Source organism: Canis lupus, chromosome 22 (assembly GCF_048164855.1).
Source record: "Canis lupus baileyi chromosome 22, mCanLup2.hap1, whole genome shotgun sequence".
Classification (NCBI taxonomy): domain Eukaryota; kingdom Metazoa; phylum Chordata; class Mammalia; order Carnivora; family Canidae; genus Canis; species Canis lupus.
Window position 1 is genome coordinate 19,998,935 of NC_132859.1, and position 19,333 is coordinate 20,018,267.

The 19,333-nt window shown below is 36.1% G+C and overlaps 1 protein-coding gene and 1 pseudogene across 8 annotated transcripts in view; both read right to left on the reverse strand.

The window, feature by feature from the left end:
• The window catches only part of PPP2R3A (protein phosphatase 2 regulatory subunit B''alpha), a 188,230-nt gene that overhangs the window by 59,479 nt on the left and 109,418 nt on the right, over positions 1-19,333 (reverse strand). For all 8 annotated transcript variants that reach the window (XM_072792636.1, XM_072792637.1, XM_072792638.1 and 5 more), the window contains 2 exons: positions 11,045-11,119; positions 4,153-4,239 (listed from right to left, as the gene is read on the reverse strand). In XM_072792636.1, the coding sequence (XP_072648737.1) occupies positions 4,153-4,239; positions 11,045-11,119 (162 nt within the window). The remainder of the gene's footprint in view (positions 1-4,152; positions 4,240-11,044; positions 11,120-19,333) is intronic.
• Positions 11,686-12,616, reverse strand: LOC140613977 (uncharacterized protein C11orf98-like; annotated as a pseudogene).

The following is a 19,333-nucleotide window of genomic DNA, read 5'->3' on the forward strand; positions in this document are numbered from 1 at the left end:
CATTTTTAAATTATGAAAATCAGCTTTGGCCATTTTGCAGTCTAGTAAAGTTTTATTTTATTTTTATTTTTAAAAATAATTTATTTATTTATTCATGAGAGAGAGAGAGAGAGAGAGAGAGAGAGAGGCAGAGACACAGGCAGAGAGGGAGAAGCAGGCTCCATGCAGGGAGACTGATGTGGGACTCGATCCTGGGACTCCAGGATCACGCCCTGGACCAAAGGCAGGCGCTAAACCACTGAGCCACTCAGGGATCCCCTAAAATTTTATTTTAAATTGAATTAAAATTTTTGGTTTTGGTACCAAACTAGGAATTTAGCAGCCTCTTCTGACCTTTAATCAAATGATCAATCTATAAGCATTTACGAGTTCTGTATTATGCTTATTAGCAAAGGGCTTCAGATACAGTGGAGGATTTAAAAGCACAGAAAGGGAAGGACTGCTACCAAGGAGACTGTAGCCCATCAGAGGTCCCCAGACTAGCAAGCTAGAACAATTAGACAAAAGGCTGAATTACATGATCATAAACTGACACTGCTTTTAACTTTCCACAATTAGGGAGAGTGGGCATCTATTCTATTATGTAGAGTGGAAATCCACATATAGGGTTTGGTTGTGTAATGAGATCAAGTTTACGACGAAGATGACTTATGTATAACATTGTGCTGATGTGTGATAGCCTGGCATAGAAGGTATGGGGGATGGAGCTACAGGGCCCTGAGCTGGAAGTACACCTGGGTCTCCCCTGACTCACTGTGTGCCCCCATGGGAAACATCAGAATCAGTAATTCTGGGATCCCTGGGTGGCGCAGCGGTTTGGCGCCTGCCTTTGGCCCAGGGCGCGATCCTGGAGACCCGGGATCGAGTCCCACGTCGGGCTCCCGGTGCATGGAGCCTGCTTCTCCCTCTGCCTGTGTCTCTGCCCCTCTCTCTCTCTCTCTGTGACTATCATAAATAAATAAAAAAAATTAAATCTTAAAAAAAAAAAAAAAAAAAAAAAAAAAAAAAACAAATCCACAATGTAGGGAGTACTACAGGTCAAATGAAGCCGAGTCCTTTGATAAATCATGTAATATGAAAAAAAAAAAAAAAAAAAAAGAATCAGTAATTCTGAACCCAGAATTCTTACAGTTCTTATAATTATAAGTGGGCAGGTAAATGAAGATGTTTTCAGAAATGAAAAATTCAGAAAGAAAGATAAAAGAAGCTATTAAAAAACTTCAGAAATAGAGTAAGCAAAATGAAATGGCAGAAATCAGATCAGACATATCAACAATCACAGTAAAGATAAATGAATTAAGTCTCCATATTAAAGTATTTTCAGATTGAATATAAAAACCAACCCTCCCAAACATATCTAGGTATATGCTGTCATAAGAGATAAATCTAAAATAAAAATTTAAAGGAGGTCTTTTTTTTTTTAAAAAAAGGACAAATAAATACTAGCTAAATCTTAACAGAAAGAAAACATGTCAACATTATTAGAAAATAAAATGAAATTCAAGGTGAAAAACATTATAAAGGACAAAGGTGATTATTTCATAATATAAATAAATTATTTCAATAAAAAATTATGTGCCAAAATGTAAATACTGGGAAACCAATATTGTCTTGGCAAGTTGAGAATATAAATTATTAAATGATAGCAAAACTTCTTAAAGAAAGATTGTGTTGCCAGTAAAAGTTATAAAGAATACAGAGAAACAAAGGAAAACCATAATGTGGTAAATGCAAAATACAGGATATAACATTATGCACACTAAGAACTCTGTAAAATCCTAAAATCTGTACATATATGAGACTAGAAAAACATATACAAAAATGCTATTAGTTGTATTAGGGTGATGAAATATGATTTTTCTTCTGTTTTCCAAACATGGCTTGTAATGTTTTGTTTTATAAACTGCTCTTTAACATGTATAAAGCAGAATATGTACAATAAAACAAATCTTGAGGGGCACCTGGGTGGCTCAGTGGTTGAGCATCTGCCTTCAGCTCAGGTTGTGACCTGCTGAGATCGAGTCCCACATCAGGTTCCCTGCAGGAAGCCTGCTTCTCCCTCTGCCTATGTCTCTGCCCCTCTCTCTGTGTCTCTTATGAATTAATAAATAAAAACTCTTTAAAAAAATAAAATAAATCTTGAAAGGAGCTCTCATTTTCACCTACTGGATTATCATAAAATGAAAAAGACTAGTAACTTTGCTGTTGGTGAATGTGTAAGTATGAACAAGTACAGGTTTTTAGGAGGCTAAGTTGGCAGGATCTATGAAATTGAATGCACCCGGCTGGCTCAGTCGGTGGAGCATGCAAATCTTGATCTCAGGGTTGTGGTTTTTAGCCCCATGTTGGGTGTAGAAATTACTTAAAAAATAAAAAATCTTAAAAAAAAAAACACCCTGAAAATGCACATACCATCTGACCCAGGATTTTCCCCTCCAGTAGTCTATTCTAGGAAAATTCTTACCCATATACACACAGGAGGAAAGCACAAGGATGTTCACTGCATCATTACAAATAGGAAAACCATGAAAATGACTTACACTTCCTCTATAAGGGATTATGTAATTTAGTTATGGTAGAGCCATGCCACAGATTATGCAGCAGCTAAAAGAATGAGAGAGATTTATATGCATGGAAATGAAAAGAATGTTAAGATATGCTGTTAGTGAAAAAACCCAAAATTAACAGAATGATCTCATATATTAAAAAAAAAAAAGCAGCCATACAGAATAAAACTGTTTACTCCATGTAGCATACAAGGGAATAAAATCACAGAATATATGGATGGGTTACCTCTGGGAAAGGGAATGAAATGGCAGGGTGAAGAGATAGTGACTTCTGCTGATTATTCCAGTTATGTTCCTGTTATCTGAATGCATTATGAGCATATAAATCATGAGCATACATTTGTGAATAATTCTCTAATAGGAAGAGTAGAAGGGTAGGAAAGAGGGGAAACAATTAAATCCTGTTCTAGGAAGACACTAAGTTCGGGCACTTACTCGCTATGTGCTCTTATAAATCATTCAACCATATCTGCGCCTCAAATTTTACCATCAGTTAAAAAACAGGGATTATAATAATGCCAAAAACTTATAATCTCTGATATGCTTCAGGAATGTGAAGGATTGCCATTCTTAAGGTGTAAGGCCTCTTTTATGGAATTATTGCCATCTCAACCCATCCCATGTTACCTACTGAGAGAGGCAGGCACTAGGTGTTCCATAAATATTAACAATGACTGTGATGATTACTATTCATTTTAGAATAAAAAAGGTTTGTATATGGATTATGGGCTGCTAATTTTGCAAGTCTTCATTACTTTGTCCCAGATAAATACAGGGAAAAATAAAGAGTACATAAGGTTGTATTATTAGCCTAAGCTTCATTTAGTATGACTCATTGAAAATAAAATATTTCCTTTCCTTTCAAGTATGAACAATTCTTCCTTTAGGTTAATGGCAGCCTAAACAACAAGGCATGAAGATTACCTCAATAAAAAGCTCCCACTAGTGGTCAATACTTTCTCTCTCATTTGGTAAAAATGAATAAATTAATTGAATGAAATGTATTCTTTCTTAAAAGGACTTTTTAGTATTTTTCTCCACTCCAGTAGGAGCTGAATAAAGAGTCGCTGCTGAAAGGATCAAGCTGAAATTCCTTTATTCCTTTCGAAAGACCTTTCCTAACCCAGCCCATCTCACCCCTCGGGCCGTATCATTGGTCACTCTCTGCAGAGCCTCTGGCCACTTTAGACTATGCTCTTAGACTGCCCACCCTCTCATGCTTCTGAGCCTTTGCTTATGCTATTCCTCTATCTGGAATCTCCTAATTTTTGATTTTGATAAACTTCTGACATCCTCCAAGTCAAGATTACATGTCAGTCCTTCTGTGAGGCCTTCTCTGTATATTTGTTATGCACTTCTGTGGAAATTTTCGTCAGGTGTGCACTTTTCTTTTAGTCTGTCTGCCTTGCTATAAAAATCTCTTGTTATTCATCTTTGTTCTCCCCAACACATCCCAGATATCTGAAATGCTTAATGACTGAAAGTAGCGGAAATACTTTGCATACAATAAGCACTCAAATACTTGTTAAATGAAGTAAGATTATTTAATTTGCTCTTTATATATGAATTTCAATGAGAGACATACTTGCAAAAAGTTGCTTTTTCTTATCTCTGTCGAAGTTATTTTTCCACTCCAAGATCTGTTGACTGTGTAGAATATTCTCTGAATAACCTGGTTCCACAAAAGGAAAACAAACCAAATAAAAACACTGAAGATATCTATTACTTCACCAAAGGCCATTTTATGAATGTATCTTGAACCAAGCTATGTTTTGGTTTTCTGATTATGTCAAGTGTAATTTCTAATAAAAACTAATACCGTATTTTAAAATCTATACCTGTGTCCTCTATAATTCTAAGAAGAATAAAAAGATATTCTTTGCTCATGAGCCTGCATTTCCCAGCTACTACATGTCACTTTGTTTACCTCTCATCTTATACAGTGATTCAAGCAGTGCTTATTGGGCTGGATGTTCTGGAAAGGCAAATGAGGAGGGAAACACACAGTGAGTTGGCTTAACAACTGGTGGGTCATAAGAATGGCTGCTAACATAGTGCAATTCAAGGGGGCATTATTCTGGCTATTATAGCCTTACTCACTGGATTCTTTTTTTTTTTTTTTTACTCACTGGATTCTTAAAGACTTCTAGTCTTCCAGACTCTTTCTGGAAACTCAAATACACCTGGGATAACTCATATACTGAGTCCTAACAGAATGAGCAATTCTGGAATCAGCTAGTGTTCTAAAGACTTTAACAACAGATGTGAAACTCTAGAGAAGACCGGACAGGATGAGAGAGGAGGGAATGGGTAGCAACAAATGTGTCTGAGATCAATGACATGTGTTGTGGTGTAGTGGAGGACTGGAGAAGGAAAATAAGGTTGCCACCCTGCAGGGAGGAGGCCACAGTGTATTCTTAACAATTTCACCTGGGGTTATGCGTACCTATTTAATTTCCCTTTCACCCGCTAATTTTGTTTTTTTTTTTCTCCAAAAGGAAGCAGTAGTGAAAAGAGCAATTTTAAGCATTTTTGTTTTGTTTTGTTTTGGTTTAAGGTTTTATTTAAATTCTAGTTAGTTAACATATAAGGCAATATTTGTTTCAGGAGTATAATTTAGTGATTCATCACTTAAATATAACACCCAGTGTTCAATATAAGCAGATTTCTTGGCACATTGCCTTTAATTTTGACTGTCTAATAGAAATCCTGTATCCTTGGTGATTTTATCATGGAAGAGGCTAGGTCCTTTTTAAAAGTTATTTTAGTGCAAGGACAAAAAAGGGAAGACATCTGGACATCTATCCAATGAGTAGGCCTAATGAGGGACTAAATCACCATTCCCCTTCTGGATTCCTTAGCAGAGAGTGATTCTCAAACAGAGCAGGGAAAAACCAGCCTCAGAATGAAGGCTCAGATTTCTGCTGTCTAGCTTTCCTTATCCTATAGCCGTGATAATTCCTAACCCTTCAGGATCTAGCTCAACTGCCAACTCCACAGGAAGTGCCAGAACAGGGACTGGAGTAGAGCTCTATTTTCTGTGTTCCAACTGTCATGTGAGTCTCCTTCAGTTCATCCTGTGGTTATATTCTAAATACTGGTGCACCTGACCATCATCACCTCCAAACTCCAACATATCAGGTCTTTCTTGACTTGCATCCCAGTGCCTGATATGATGCTCTGATATATGCTCTGCATATAACAAGTAGTTAATAATTGCTTGATATATTTTTTATTTGAGGAATAATTCACATATATTATAACAGTTTCTGGTGTATGACATGATTTAATATTTGTATATATTGCAAAATGATCACCACAATAAGTCTACTTAACATCTGCTACCATATAGGGTTATGGAATTTTCTTTTCCTTGTCATGAGAACTCTTAGAAACTTTCAAATATGCAATATATTTATATTACTGTATTATATGGAGCATTAGTTTTATGTATATATACATATATATATACATACATATATATGTATAGTATTAACTACAGTCACCATGTTGTACTTTATGTCCCCATGACTTATTTATTCTATAACTGAAGTTTGTACCTTTTGACTCCCTCTTCACCCATTCTGCCTACATCCACGCCCTGCCTCTGGCAACCACCAATCTGTTTTCTTTACCTAGCTTGGTTTTTGTTTGTTGTTTTTTTTAAAGATTCCACATGAGAGAGATCATATAGTATTTGTCTTTGACCTTTTTCATTTAGCATAATGTCTTCAAAAGTCGATCGATGTTGTTGCAAATGGCAAGATTTCATGCCAACCCTGGCCCTGTATGGTCAAAAATTCATATAAAACTTGACTCCCCCAAAACTTAACTACTAATAGCTTACTGCTGACTGGAAACCTTACCAATAACATAAACAATTAACATATATTTTGTACATTATATATGTATTATCTACTGTATTCTTACAATAAAGCTAGAAAAAAGAAAAAAATTAAAATCATAAGGAAGAGAAAATATATTTGCAGTACTATAAAAAATCTGCATATAAGTGGCCCCTGCAGTTCAAATTCATGTTGTTCAAGGGTCAACTGTATGTACATACCAAATCTTTATTCATCCATTGAAGGACACTTAGGTTGTTTTCATATTTTGGCTACTGCAAATAATGCTGCAATGAACATGGGGATACACTGATCTTTTGAGTTAATATTTTTTGTTTTCTTTAGATAAATACCTGGCAGTGGAATTGCTGCATCATTTGATAGTTGTATTTTTAATTTTTGAGCAACTTCATCTGCTTTCCTAGTGGCTGCACCAATTTATATTTCCACCAACAGTGCACAAGAGTTTCTTCTACATCCTTGCCAACACTTGTTATTTTCTTGTCTTTTTGTTATCAGCCATTCTAACAGGTGTGAGGTGATATCTCATCATGATTTTGATTTGCATTTTCCTGAGGATGAGTAATGTTGAGTACTTTTTCATGTACCTGTTGGCCATTTGTATGTCTTCCTTAGAAAATTATGTGATAAATTAATGAGGTTTGAGACGCGTGTAACAAAGACTTTCATATTATACCTGTGATAGAGACATAAGGGTTGGAGTCATAGCTAGCTGAATAACTCTCTTCGGAGTTGTAAATAGCAGATGGATGTCAACCCAAGAAAGGTCTCTAATTAGTATTTCACATAGTACTATTCTCTATGATTTATATATAGCATATAAAATGTGTAGAAAACAAAGCAGAAAAGGGTAACTACATTCAAAATTACTAACAAGATAGTACTAATTTAGTGATTTTTACTCTTGAGGAAAAAATAAGATTAGAGTGTACATGTGACCATGATCTGAATGGCTGACTACCAGGTAGAAGAAGTGGTTGACTTGTTCTGTGTTGCACCAGAAAGCAGGACTTAAACTACTGGATAGATAGTCCTTATACTTAAATTCTTTACTATAAGGAAGAGTTTCCTAAAATTCACGCCGTGAAGCAATGGGTCGTCTGAAATAGTAAGGTTTCTTCTCACCACAAAAATTTAGGCAGAAGTTGATAGGATTTCTGCATTAGATTTGAACTGGGACTAGCTGGTGTCTAATTTTTCTATTGGTTCCTATCACTCAGACTCCGACTGGGGTGCTTCAGGGCAGAGAATGTGTCCTAATCAACAGTATATTCTTAACACTAGCTTGGCAGAAGTTTATATAAAAAAGATGGAAGATTTTTAGCACAGAAATTATATATATATAAACAGTAATAATACCATTTATCATGGTTTCATGACTCCTCTCTCAAGTAAAAGTCAATTTCAATACATATCATTACACCAAAATTTTCTATATTGAACATGATTAGATTTTTATCTTTATTACTTGATCTTGAGTATAAATTTATTTTAAAGTCTTTTTCCTATCTACCAAAATTTTATATTTATATATTTTTCAAATATTTTATATTATTTATAGAGGTACTGTATTACACTTAAAATTATAAAACTTTAATCTGTATTTATTTTTATTTTGTTATTCAGTTTTTTGACAGAATTTTTAAAATTCACAAACGTTTGACTGTTAAACATTTCCTATTTTTAGCCTCTTGTAACTTACCTAATAGCCTAAATCTCTTTATTCAGTCGCCCCACTTCATCAGCACATTTATTGGTTTCCACATTACTGATTCAGCATTTTAGCTTATTGAGGTAAGGGCACCATCTAGTGGTGAGAACATGTAGCTGCTTGGTTTTACATCAATTACCCTAGTTTTTCCCCCTAATTTGTTTCTACCACTTTTAGGTAAATAAAAAGGAAATTAATCACAATTTTAAAAATAGTAAATTAATTAATTAATTAAAAATACTATTAAGAATAATTGTTTACTACCAGTGAGTGGAATGAAACCTGCCTTTTTTTTTTTTTTTTTTTTTTTTTTTTACCAAGGGATCTCTAGATGACATGATAGTTTGGATCTTAAAAACTATCTAAATACAAATTTCTTCCTTTTTCTATTAAGAGGAAAAGTTCTCAAAGGGAAGGAGTCAAGCTGTTAGTGATGAGCAATCTCTACCACAGTTTAGTCATCTCAGGAAATATCAGTACCTTGTCCTCAACAATTAAAACCCTGGCATTTCAGCCTGAAGTGATGGCTTCAGGCCAATCAAGACATTGAATATGTCACTAAGACACCACCATCTGAGCATCCAGTGAAATGTCTTTGCTGCCAGCGCCAGTGTCACAAAGAATATTTTCAATCTCATTGCTTATTTTAAAAACTCATGTGAGCACCATTTCCCTCAAAAGTCAGCATATGCCAGCTAGGAAAAGCGAAGTTTTTTATTCATTGGCAATTTCTTTGCATGGCATGCAAAACTGCAAACTCAAGGACTATAATTTGCTAGTATTTCCAATTTTCGTTTTCATTCAGTATCAAGAGACTTATTACTCAAATGCCAACTTGTCTCTGGAAATAAAGGAGAATATGAAGTAAACTTTACATGCATTCTCTTATTTGGGTAGTAATTTCTTTTTGCTGTATGCATAATTGGTGCTCTATCTTTCCAGTGTAAATATAGCTAACAAAATAAATTTCAATAGAAAGTTCCTCTGTAGAGAGCATTTTCTGAATTGGTAGAAGGTTGGGCTGGATTATCTCTAAGATCTTTCCTAGCTCTTAAGATTTTCAATTATGCTATTAACATACCCTGAGTTTATAAAACAATCAACAATCAGAATCCAATAATTCCATATGGAATTGAAGCCAGAGTTAATATGCAGAATTCTGAAGCATGAATAATTTCATTCATTTACTCAATAAATACTATGTATCTAATATGTGCTAGACATTATTCTAGGTATTTGAGATATTGTAGTGGAAAATATAGACAAATTCCCTGCTCCAGTGGAGTTTCTATCATCCAGAAGAGAATTTAAAATTAAAAAATTTAAAATATAAGATGACATAAGAGCAAAGAAGAAAAATAAAGCAGAATGGCTGAATAGAGAGTATGAGAGAGAGGCAGAGGGAGAAGGGTGAAGAAGGCAAAGAATGTTCAGGGAAGGCCCCACTAATAAGGGAATATCTGGTCATGTAACTGGATGAAGCAAATGAAAGAGAAAATCATGTGGAAATCCATAAGAAGAGCATTTCAGGCAGAGGAAGTAAAAAACACCTGAGGCAGAGATGGTGTTGGTCTGTTCCAGGAACAGTGAGGAAAAATGCTCTCTAGAGGACTTTTTTATTGTAATTTATTCTTAGAAAAGATGTTAAATAACAGAATTATTAGCTGTGACCAAGCACAGTAAGTGAGGGGCAGGGTAGTAGGAGAGATGAGAGTGCAGAAGTTGTAAAGGTATGTGTGTAAGGGGCGGGTGTGGGAGGATTATGGGGAGTCTTAACAAGGACTTAGGCTTTTCCTCTGAGATGGGAAACCACTGGAGAGTTTGAACAGAGGAGTGATATGATCTGACTTATTTTTAAAGGATTACTCTGCTTTGTGGAGACTATACTATAGGGCAATGAAGGCATAAGCAGGGAGTCCAATTAGAATTAATCCATGTGAGAAACAAGGGTGACTGTGGTGGCAGTGATTTAGTACAATGGTATAGTTAACAGGCAAAAATAACTTCTTAGAAGACAGTGACACCTTCTGGCTCACAGAAAGACTTACAAAGTTTTACAACAGAAGAGAGCCAATGTAAAAGCCATGAATGAAGTTCTGAAAGGAGAAAAAGAACGGTAATATTCTGTAACTTGACAGAACCCAACAAATTCATGGCCAACAAAAACTACCCTAAGAATGAGAGGGTTTTCTTCAGAGGTGATTGCTCTGTAATATTAATGGAGGATGTGAGCCAGACGCAAGGGCTAACTCACTTGAGTGACTGTGGTTTGTCCTAGGGCTCATCTTTGGAATTCCTCCAAAGATAATCTGGGAGCTAGGGCAAAGAATGCTGGATGTGGCTGCAATGTGCACTGCAGGCCTGTGTGCTCTGACTCATAATTCATGCTTTGCCTGTGACTGGTCAAATGAAGCTATGCATAAGAAACAGGGAAAGAGAACACTTCACAAAATGGGAGATTGTGATTGTGCTCTGTTAAACTCTTATATGATTTGTTTTCTGACTATATGTAAGCTATTTCTCATTACCATTTCCAGTTCTAAATTTGAAACACATCTTTTTCTGGGAAAGACACATCTTTTTCTGGGAAAGGCTGTTGAATATTCTTTTCAATATTATTTGCAAATGCTCAATATCGACTGGATATCAATATTAATAACAAAGCAAAAAGTGTACCTCGGAAGACAAGACAGAATGAATATATCACTCTAATTCTGTACTTATAAGAAGAAAAGTAGATATAAATAATGAATTCAATTTTACTGTACCTTCCTTTCACTTAAAATAATCATTATAGCCCATGTTACCTTTTGCACAAAGATAAGAAAACCTGGATGCTGGACAGTGATAAAAAAGGAGACTTATAGATCTTTATTAAGAAAAAAGAAGATTCAGCCTACCGTGGTGATGTAGCGGGAGTGGAATTCTGGAGCATCTTTCAAGAACGTGAGGCCAGGGTGTGTATCCACCACATCCTGAAGAAGATTAAAAACAAAACTAAATTGACAAGCATACCAAAAAACAAAACAGGAAAACAAACATGCCAACAGAATTTTTCCTTCTTGTAGAATAGCCAGTTGAGCAAACCTGTTATTTTTAGAACACTGAACAATGCACTTAAAATTTGAGACTATTAAATTCAAATTTTATTACATGCATACTTATGTATGCTTTTTGATATGCTAGTATACTTGAATAAGACATTAGCATTTTAATTTAGCTATATTTGGTGAATTGTGAATCAAATATCTTAGAGGTACATAACAGAAATTCTAACATGTCAAGGCATGTCAGGGAAATTCACCCCTAGGGACTGTTGAGAGAAATTTACACAGAAAAGATGATCAAGCCAACTACAATGATTCTTTTTAACCTAGAGACATAGGAAATTTCTGAGGAAAAAAACCAGCCATGTAGCCAAGTAGTCTGAAATTTATGTTAAATTCTGTGAATCAGTTAATGTCCATCAAAATAACTGGGTGGACAAATCTTATTTAATGGATTTAATTTTATTTTAAAGTCTGCTATCTTATTTTCATGAAAGACTGTTAGAATTTAAAACTCTGAAATACCATTTTTATTTTCTTTTTTTTTTTTTTCCATTTTTATTTTCTAATTAGATTTTTAAACCACTTTGAGTGAATCTAGAGAATCTACTGGAGATAATTACTGTTAATTTAACAACCAGAGGCAGCAGCAGTGCCAACATGGATATAATCTATTAATGACCTAGTTATAAATGGGCAGACATCAATTATATCTCTTTTGATTCTTCAGAACAGTTAGCTATCCATATCTACCAACACAGTATCAAACAAATGGAGCTTCTTCTTCTTTTTTTTTTTTTTTTAAGAGAACTCTAGAACTTTATTACAAGTGGAGCTGACTGCAAGGGGGCCCCGTTCTCCAGTCTTTCTTCACCACCCTCTTCCTCTTAACATATCCCTCCATGACAGGTCACTAAGCCATGAAGGAAGAGGAGTCTGGGGAGAATGAAAAGGGGCAATGCCTTCTCCAAAGTCCTCTGAACAACTAGAGTCTTTCTGGCTCCAGCTGAGAATCTTCTAGTGGAAGGGGTGAGAGATTCCCCTCTCATCTCCAAGGTCCTCCATGTCTATATCCTGGGGTGCTTTTGTCTTCTTTTGCTGCTTGGGCTGTGGTCCACTAGTCCTGACTGGCCTTGTGGGGGCTTCCACTTCCATGGCTGCTTTCTCTTTCTGGGCCAGCCAGATCTGCTGGAGGAGCTTTCTGCGCTTCTTCCCAGACAGAGTAATGTTGGCACAGGCACTGGACGCCTGCTTCTTCAAGTGTTGCCGTGTGATCAGCCCTTCGTCTATCACAGCCCCGACTACCCGATGCTTCAGTCGCCTCTCCCGGTTCAACACCCGCCAGCGCTAGAACAGCTTCTTCTTCAGCTCCGTTCGGGGCCGGTTGATCTTCCCCCCAGGAGGCCCCATGGCTGCTCAGCAAACGTGGTTCCAAGACCACGTTTTGCCTCCCCAATGGACCTTACTATTTAACTTTTTATTTGGAAATCATTTTAGACTTATGGAAAAGCTACAAAAATATTAGAGATTTCCTATGCCCTTCTCCCAGCTTCCCATAATGGTAACAACTTACAAACCATAGTACAATGATCAAAACTAGGAAACGAACACTGATACAATACTAAACTATAGACATTATTCAAATTTTACTAGCTTTTCCTGTAGTGTCCTTTTCTGTTCCAGGATCCTATGCTGCATTTAGTTCTTTTTTAAAAAAATTTTTATTTAGATTCAATTTAGTTACCATATATACTGTATTATTGGTTTCAGGGGTAGAGTTCAGTGATTCATCAGTTGCATATAACACCCAGTACTCATTACATCAAGTGCCCTCCTTAAAACTCATCACTCATCCCCCTACTTACCTCCCCTCTAGCAACCCTTAGTTTGTTTCCTATAGTTAAGAGTCTCAGGTTTGCCTCCCTGTTTTTATATTATTTTATATTCTCTTCCCCTATGTTCATCTGCTTTGTTTCTTAAATTCCACGCAAGTGAAATCATATGGTATTTGTCTTTCTCTGAATGACTTATTTCACTTTGTATTAATACCCTCCAGTTCCATCCATGTCATTCCAAGTGGCAAGACTTCATTTTTTTGATGGCGCAGTAATATTCCATTCTGCATATACATCACTTCTTTATCTGTTCATCTGTCAATGGACATCTGGGCTCTTTTCATCATTTGGTTGTTGTAGACATTGCTGCTATAAACGATGGGGTGCATGTGCCCCTTCAAGTAACTATTTTTGTATCCTTCAGATAAATACCTGGTAGTACAATTGCTGGGTGGTAGGACAGCTTTATTTTTAACTTTTTGAGGAACCTCCATACTGTTTTCCAGAATACCTACATCAATTTGCATTCCCACCAACAATGTAAGAGGGTTCCCCCTTTCTCCACATCCTCCCCAACATCTGTTATTTCCTGACTTGTTCATTTTAGCCATTTTGACCGGTGTGAGGTGGTATCTCATTGTGGTTGTGATTTGTATTTCCCTGATGCCAAGTGATGTGGAGCATTTTTCATGTGTCTGGTGGCCATTTGTATGTCTTCTTTGGAGAAATGTCTGTTAATGTCTTCTGCCCTTTTCTTAACTGGATTTTTTGTTTCTTGGGTGTTGAGTTTGATAAGTTCTTTATAGATTTTGGATACTAGCCCTTTATCTGATAAGTCATTTGTAAATATCTTCTCCTATTCCATAGATTGCTTTTTTTTAAAAAAAAAAGATTTATTAATGAGAGACACACACAGAGAGAGGTAGACACACAAGCAGAGACACAGGCAGAGGGAGAAGCAGGCTCCATGAACGGAGCCTGATGTGGGACTCGATCCCGAGTCTCCAGGATCACGCTCTGGGCTGAAGGTGGCGCTAAACCGCTGAGCCACCAGGGCTGCAGAGATTGCCTTTTGTTGATGCATTTAAGTTTCTGTGTCTAACTGGTCTCTCCTGATCTTTGACAGTTCCTTGCTCTTGTACTTCATGGTTTTGACTTTTTTTTTTTTTTTTTTTTTAAAGAGAGAGAGACAACACAAGTGGGTAGATGCAGACAGAGGGAAAGAGAGAATCCCAAACAGGCTTCATGGTCAACACAGAACCCAACATGGGCTTGATCTCACGAACCTGAAATCATGACCTGAACCAAAGGCACTTAACTGACAGACACCCCTGGTGCCCCTGATTTCACCAGTCATTTGTGGAACCTGATTGTGACATTTATACTGTGGTGCTTATCTAATAGTGATTTTGTATTTTTCTCATTCTTTCTACGTTGAATAACTGGAATTCTTCTGTAAGGAGGAGCTATTCCTCCTCTCCCATGTATTTATTTGTTCAAGTCATATCAGTATAGACTCATGGGTATTTATTTTATTCTAAGGGTTACAATCCAACACTATCATTATTTATTTTGTTGCTCAAATTGATCTTTCTCTGGCCACTGTCAGGTTGGCCACTGTGTCCTCTTGACATGCTCTATCCTTTTGTGAGCACTTTTATATTTTCTGGTATCATAAGATGGTCCACGCTCATCTTATATTTTCCTTGTTCCAGCCCTGGAACCAACTTTTTTCTCAAATAGTCCTGGTTCCTTTATTGGAAAATGATATTTAAAAACCATTTAGAAATATGGGTACATTATCATTAGGGTGTCATTGCTCCTGGACCCTCTTAGCAGGAAGAACTAGGAATACAGATATGTACAGCAGTCTCCCCTTATTTACAGGGGATATGTTCCAAGACTCCCAGCAGATGCCTGAAATTGCAAATAGTTCTGAACCCTCTACACATTATACATAGGTATACATACCTACCTACAAATACATATACCCTATATTCTTATACACATTTTTTCTTATACATATGAAAAAGTTTAATTTAGAAATTAGCCATAGTAAGAGAGTTAACAATATTAAAATGTAGCAATTATAATATATTTCAATAAAAGTTATGCAAATGTGATTTCTGTCTCTCAAAATATCTCATTGTACTGTACTCACCCTTTTACTTCTTGTGATAGGAGATGAAAAAACGTCTACATGATGAGATGAAGTGAGGCATGGAGCAGGCATTGTGATGTAGCCCTAGGCTACTATTGACCTTCTGATGTTATGTCAGGAGGATCATCTGTTTCTAGACTGCATTTGACCGTGAATAACTAAAACTGCATACAAGGGTGGGGGGAACTCCTCTATACTAATCCAAACATACACACTTAAATTTCTATCTTGACGTATATATACTAAAAACTATGTAATCATATAGATAATGGAATCTAATACTATACCACAAGGTTCATTCTAACCTTCTCTTTCCTTTGTAACCTTAACAGAATTCCCAACCCATATTCCATTGAGAAACAAATTTACTAAACAGAGTATGGTATTAGTGTATAGTTCTTTTTGTCTCTGGTCTTACAGTATCCAGTTAAAATACTGCTTTCCACAGTTACTCAGGTTAGCCCTCTCCTGTTCTTCCTTTATCCTCTTTAATGCAGTTATAATTCAGTACAGTTTGTTACTGCTTATTATTTTATTCTGAGTTTCTTTCCCACAGGTCCAGATTGGTTTTAATTCATTACTTATTTCTTGGAGGGAGAGTATTTGAACATTACTATGGTTCTAAGAGTCAAAGTTAATACAGAATTGACATCTTAACAATATCAAGTCCTCCACCCATAAAGAACACCTCTCTCTCCATTTATATAAATCTTATTTTAATTCCTCTCAGCAATGTTTTGCTGTATTTAGCATGCATGTCTTACACACCTTTTGTCAGGTTCATCTCTAAGCATTTAATATTTTTGGGTGGTATTATAATGGTATTTTTAAAATTTCAATTTCTAATTGTTTATTGCTATTATATAGAAAGAAAATTGATTTTTGTATACTGATCATGTTATCTATAAACATGCTAAGCTTATTAAGTACAGCTTTAGCAGCACCCCATGAATTCTGACATGCTTTCAATTTCATTCAGTTCAAGATATTTCTTAATTTTCCTTTTGATTTCTTCTCTCATGGTTTTTAAAATTTTATTTAAATTAATTAACATATTATGTATTATTAGTTTCAGAGGTAGAGGTCAGTGACTCATCAGTCTTCTATAATACCCAGTGCTCATTACATCACATGCCCTACTTAATGTCCATCATCCAGTTACCTTGTCCCCCGACCTCCCTCCCTCCAGCGACCTTCTGTTTGATTCCTATGACTAAGAGCCTCTTAAGGTTTGTTTCCCTCTGATTTTTTTCCGTTTTTTTCTCCCGTCTCTTCTCCCATGATCCTCTATTTGACTTACTTCACTTAGCATATCTTCTAGTTCCACCCATGTCATTATTGCAAATGGCAAGATTACATTTTTTTGATGGCTAAATAGTAGTCCATATGTATATACACACAAAGACATATATATACACACGCACACACACACACATACACACACACACCGCATCTTTATCCATTCATCTGTTGATGGACATCTGGGCTCTTTCTGTTGTTTGGCTATTGTCTGCTATAAACATTGCTGCTATAAGCACTGGGGTGCAGTGCCTGTTTGGATCACTATATTTGTCTCTTTGGGGTAAATACCCAGTAGTGCAATTGCTGGGTCTTAGGGTAGCTCTATTTTCAACTTTTTGAGGAACCTCCATATTGCTTTCCAGAGTGGCTGCACCAGCTTGCATTCCCACCAACAGTGTAAGAGGGTTTGTTTCCCTTTCTCCACATTCTCACCAACATCTGTCATTTCCTGACTTGTTAATTTTAGCCATTCTGACTGGTGTGAAGTGGTATCTCATTGTGGTTTTATTGTATTTCCCTGAGGCTGAATGATGTGAAGCATTTTCATGTGTCTGTTGACTCATGGTTATTTAAAAGTGTTTAGTTATTAAATATTTAGAAATCTTCAGAGATCTTTAATTATTTCTAATTTAATTCCATTAAAGTCAAAGAAATACTTTTTGAGCTGAATTTAAAAAATTAAGGGCAGCCTGGGTGGCTCAGCAGTTTAGCACCACCTTCGGCCCAGGGCGTGATCCTGGAGACCCGGGATCGAGTCCCATGTCAGGCTCCCGGCATGGAGCCTCCTTCTCCCTCCTCCTGTGTCTCTGCTTCTCTCTCTCTCTCTCTCTATGTCTATCATAAATAAATAAGTAAATAAATCTTTTTAAAAAAAACAAAACTTTAAAAAAAAAAACAAGTTGAGAAAAAAATCAGTAAGAATATAGAACACTTGACAAACACCATCAACCAACTTGACCTAATTGACATTTATATACCAGACAGCTGTCTCTCATGAATAAATAAACCTTTAAAAAAATAAATTGAAATTTGTTCTATGGCCCAGAATATGGTCTATCTCGGTAAATACTGTGTACATGTTAAAGGAATGTGTATTCTACTGCTGTCTGGTAAAGTGTAATATAAATGTCAATTTGGTCAAGTTGGTTGATGGTGTTTGTCAAGTGTTCTATATTCTTATTGATTTTTTTCTCAATTTGTTTTTTTTTTAAAGTTTTGTTTTTTTTAAAAAGATTTATTTACTTATTTATTTATGATAGACATAGGCAGAGAGAGAGAGAGAGAGAGAGAGAGAGAGAGAGAGAAGCAGAGACACAGGAGGAGGGAGAAGCAGGCTCCATGCCGGGAGCCCGACGTGGGACTCGATCCCGGGACTCCAGGATTGCGCCCTGGCACCAAACTGCTGAGCCACCCAGGGATCCCCTCTCAACTTGTTTATTATTGAGAACAGCACATGGAAATCTACAATTGTAATTGTGACAGTATCCTTGCAATTCTATCAGATTTTGCTTCATGCATTTTGAAGGTCTGTTATAAGGTTCATAAACATTTAGAATTGTCACACTGTTATATTCTTTAGGAATTATTATATTCTTGATTAACTGAATCCTTTATCTTTATCTAGCAATATTATGTGCTTTAAAAATTACTTGTCTGAAGGGCATCTGGGTGGCTGTCAGTTAAATGTCTGCCTTCTGCTCTGGTCATGATCTCAGGGTCCTGGGATCAAGCCCCGCATCAGGCTCCCTGCTCAGTGGTGAGCCTGCTTCTTCTGCTGCCCCTGCCTGTGCTTTCTCTTTCTCTCTCTCTCAAATAAATAAAATCTTTAAAAAACAAACAACGCCCACCCCCCAAACCCTACTGTGTCTGGTATTAAATAGCCACCCAGCTTTCTTTTCTTTTTGCAGCAAAAAACCCACATAAAATTCATCCAATAATTTTTGACTATACAGTACAATATTGTAAACATCTTGTACACTGTTGTACACCAAATCCCTCCCACCCCAATCCAATCCTGAATGACTGAATCTCTAGACCCACCAAACAACAATTCCCCCACACACTCCCCCCAGCCTTTGGCAACTACCTCACTTCATCCTAGGAGTTTGACTACTTTAGATACCTCATATAAATGGAATAGTACAGTATCTTTTTGTAACTGGCTTATTTCACTTAGCATAATGTCCTCAAAATTTATCCAAGTTGTTACATGTAACAGAATTTACTTTTATTTGAAAACATTCCATTATTCATATATACATATATGTGATATATATATCATATATCACATTTGATATATGATATATATATATATATATATATATATATATATATAATCACATTTTCTTTATCTGTCCATCTACTGATAGGCATTTAGGTGGCTTTTATTTCTTGGCTATTGTGAATAATGCTCAGTTAATGTGGGAATGCAAATATCTCTTTGAGATTGTTTTCAATTCTTTTCGATATATATCCCAAAGTGGTATTTCTGGGTCATATGGTAGTTGTATTTTAAATTTTTTGAGGAACCTGCATACTATTTTCCATTAAGGTTGTACCCTTTTACATTACAACCATCAATGCATAAACGTTCCGATTTCTCCACATCCTCACCAACACTTTTTTTTTTTCCTAACAGTATCCATTCTAAGAGGTGTGAGGTGATATTTCACTGTGGCTTTGATTCGCATTCCCCTGCTTATTGTGATGATGATGATGATGATGATGATGATGATTTACCGATACTGACCATCTCTTCATATTCTTGTTAGACATTTCGTCTTTGGAGAAATGTCTATTCGAGTCCTTGCCCACTTTAAAATCTGGTTATTTTTATTGTTGTTA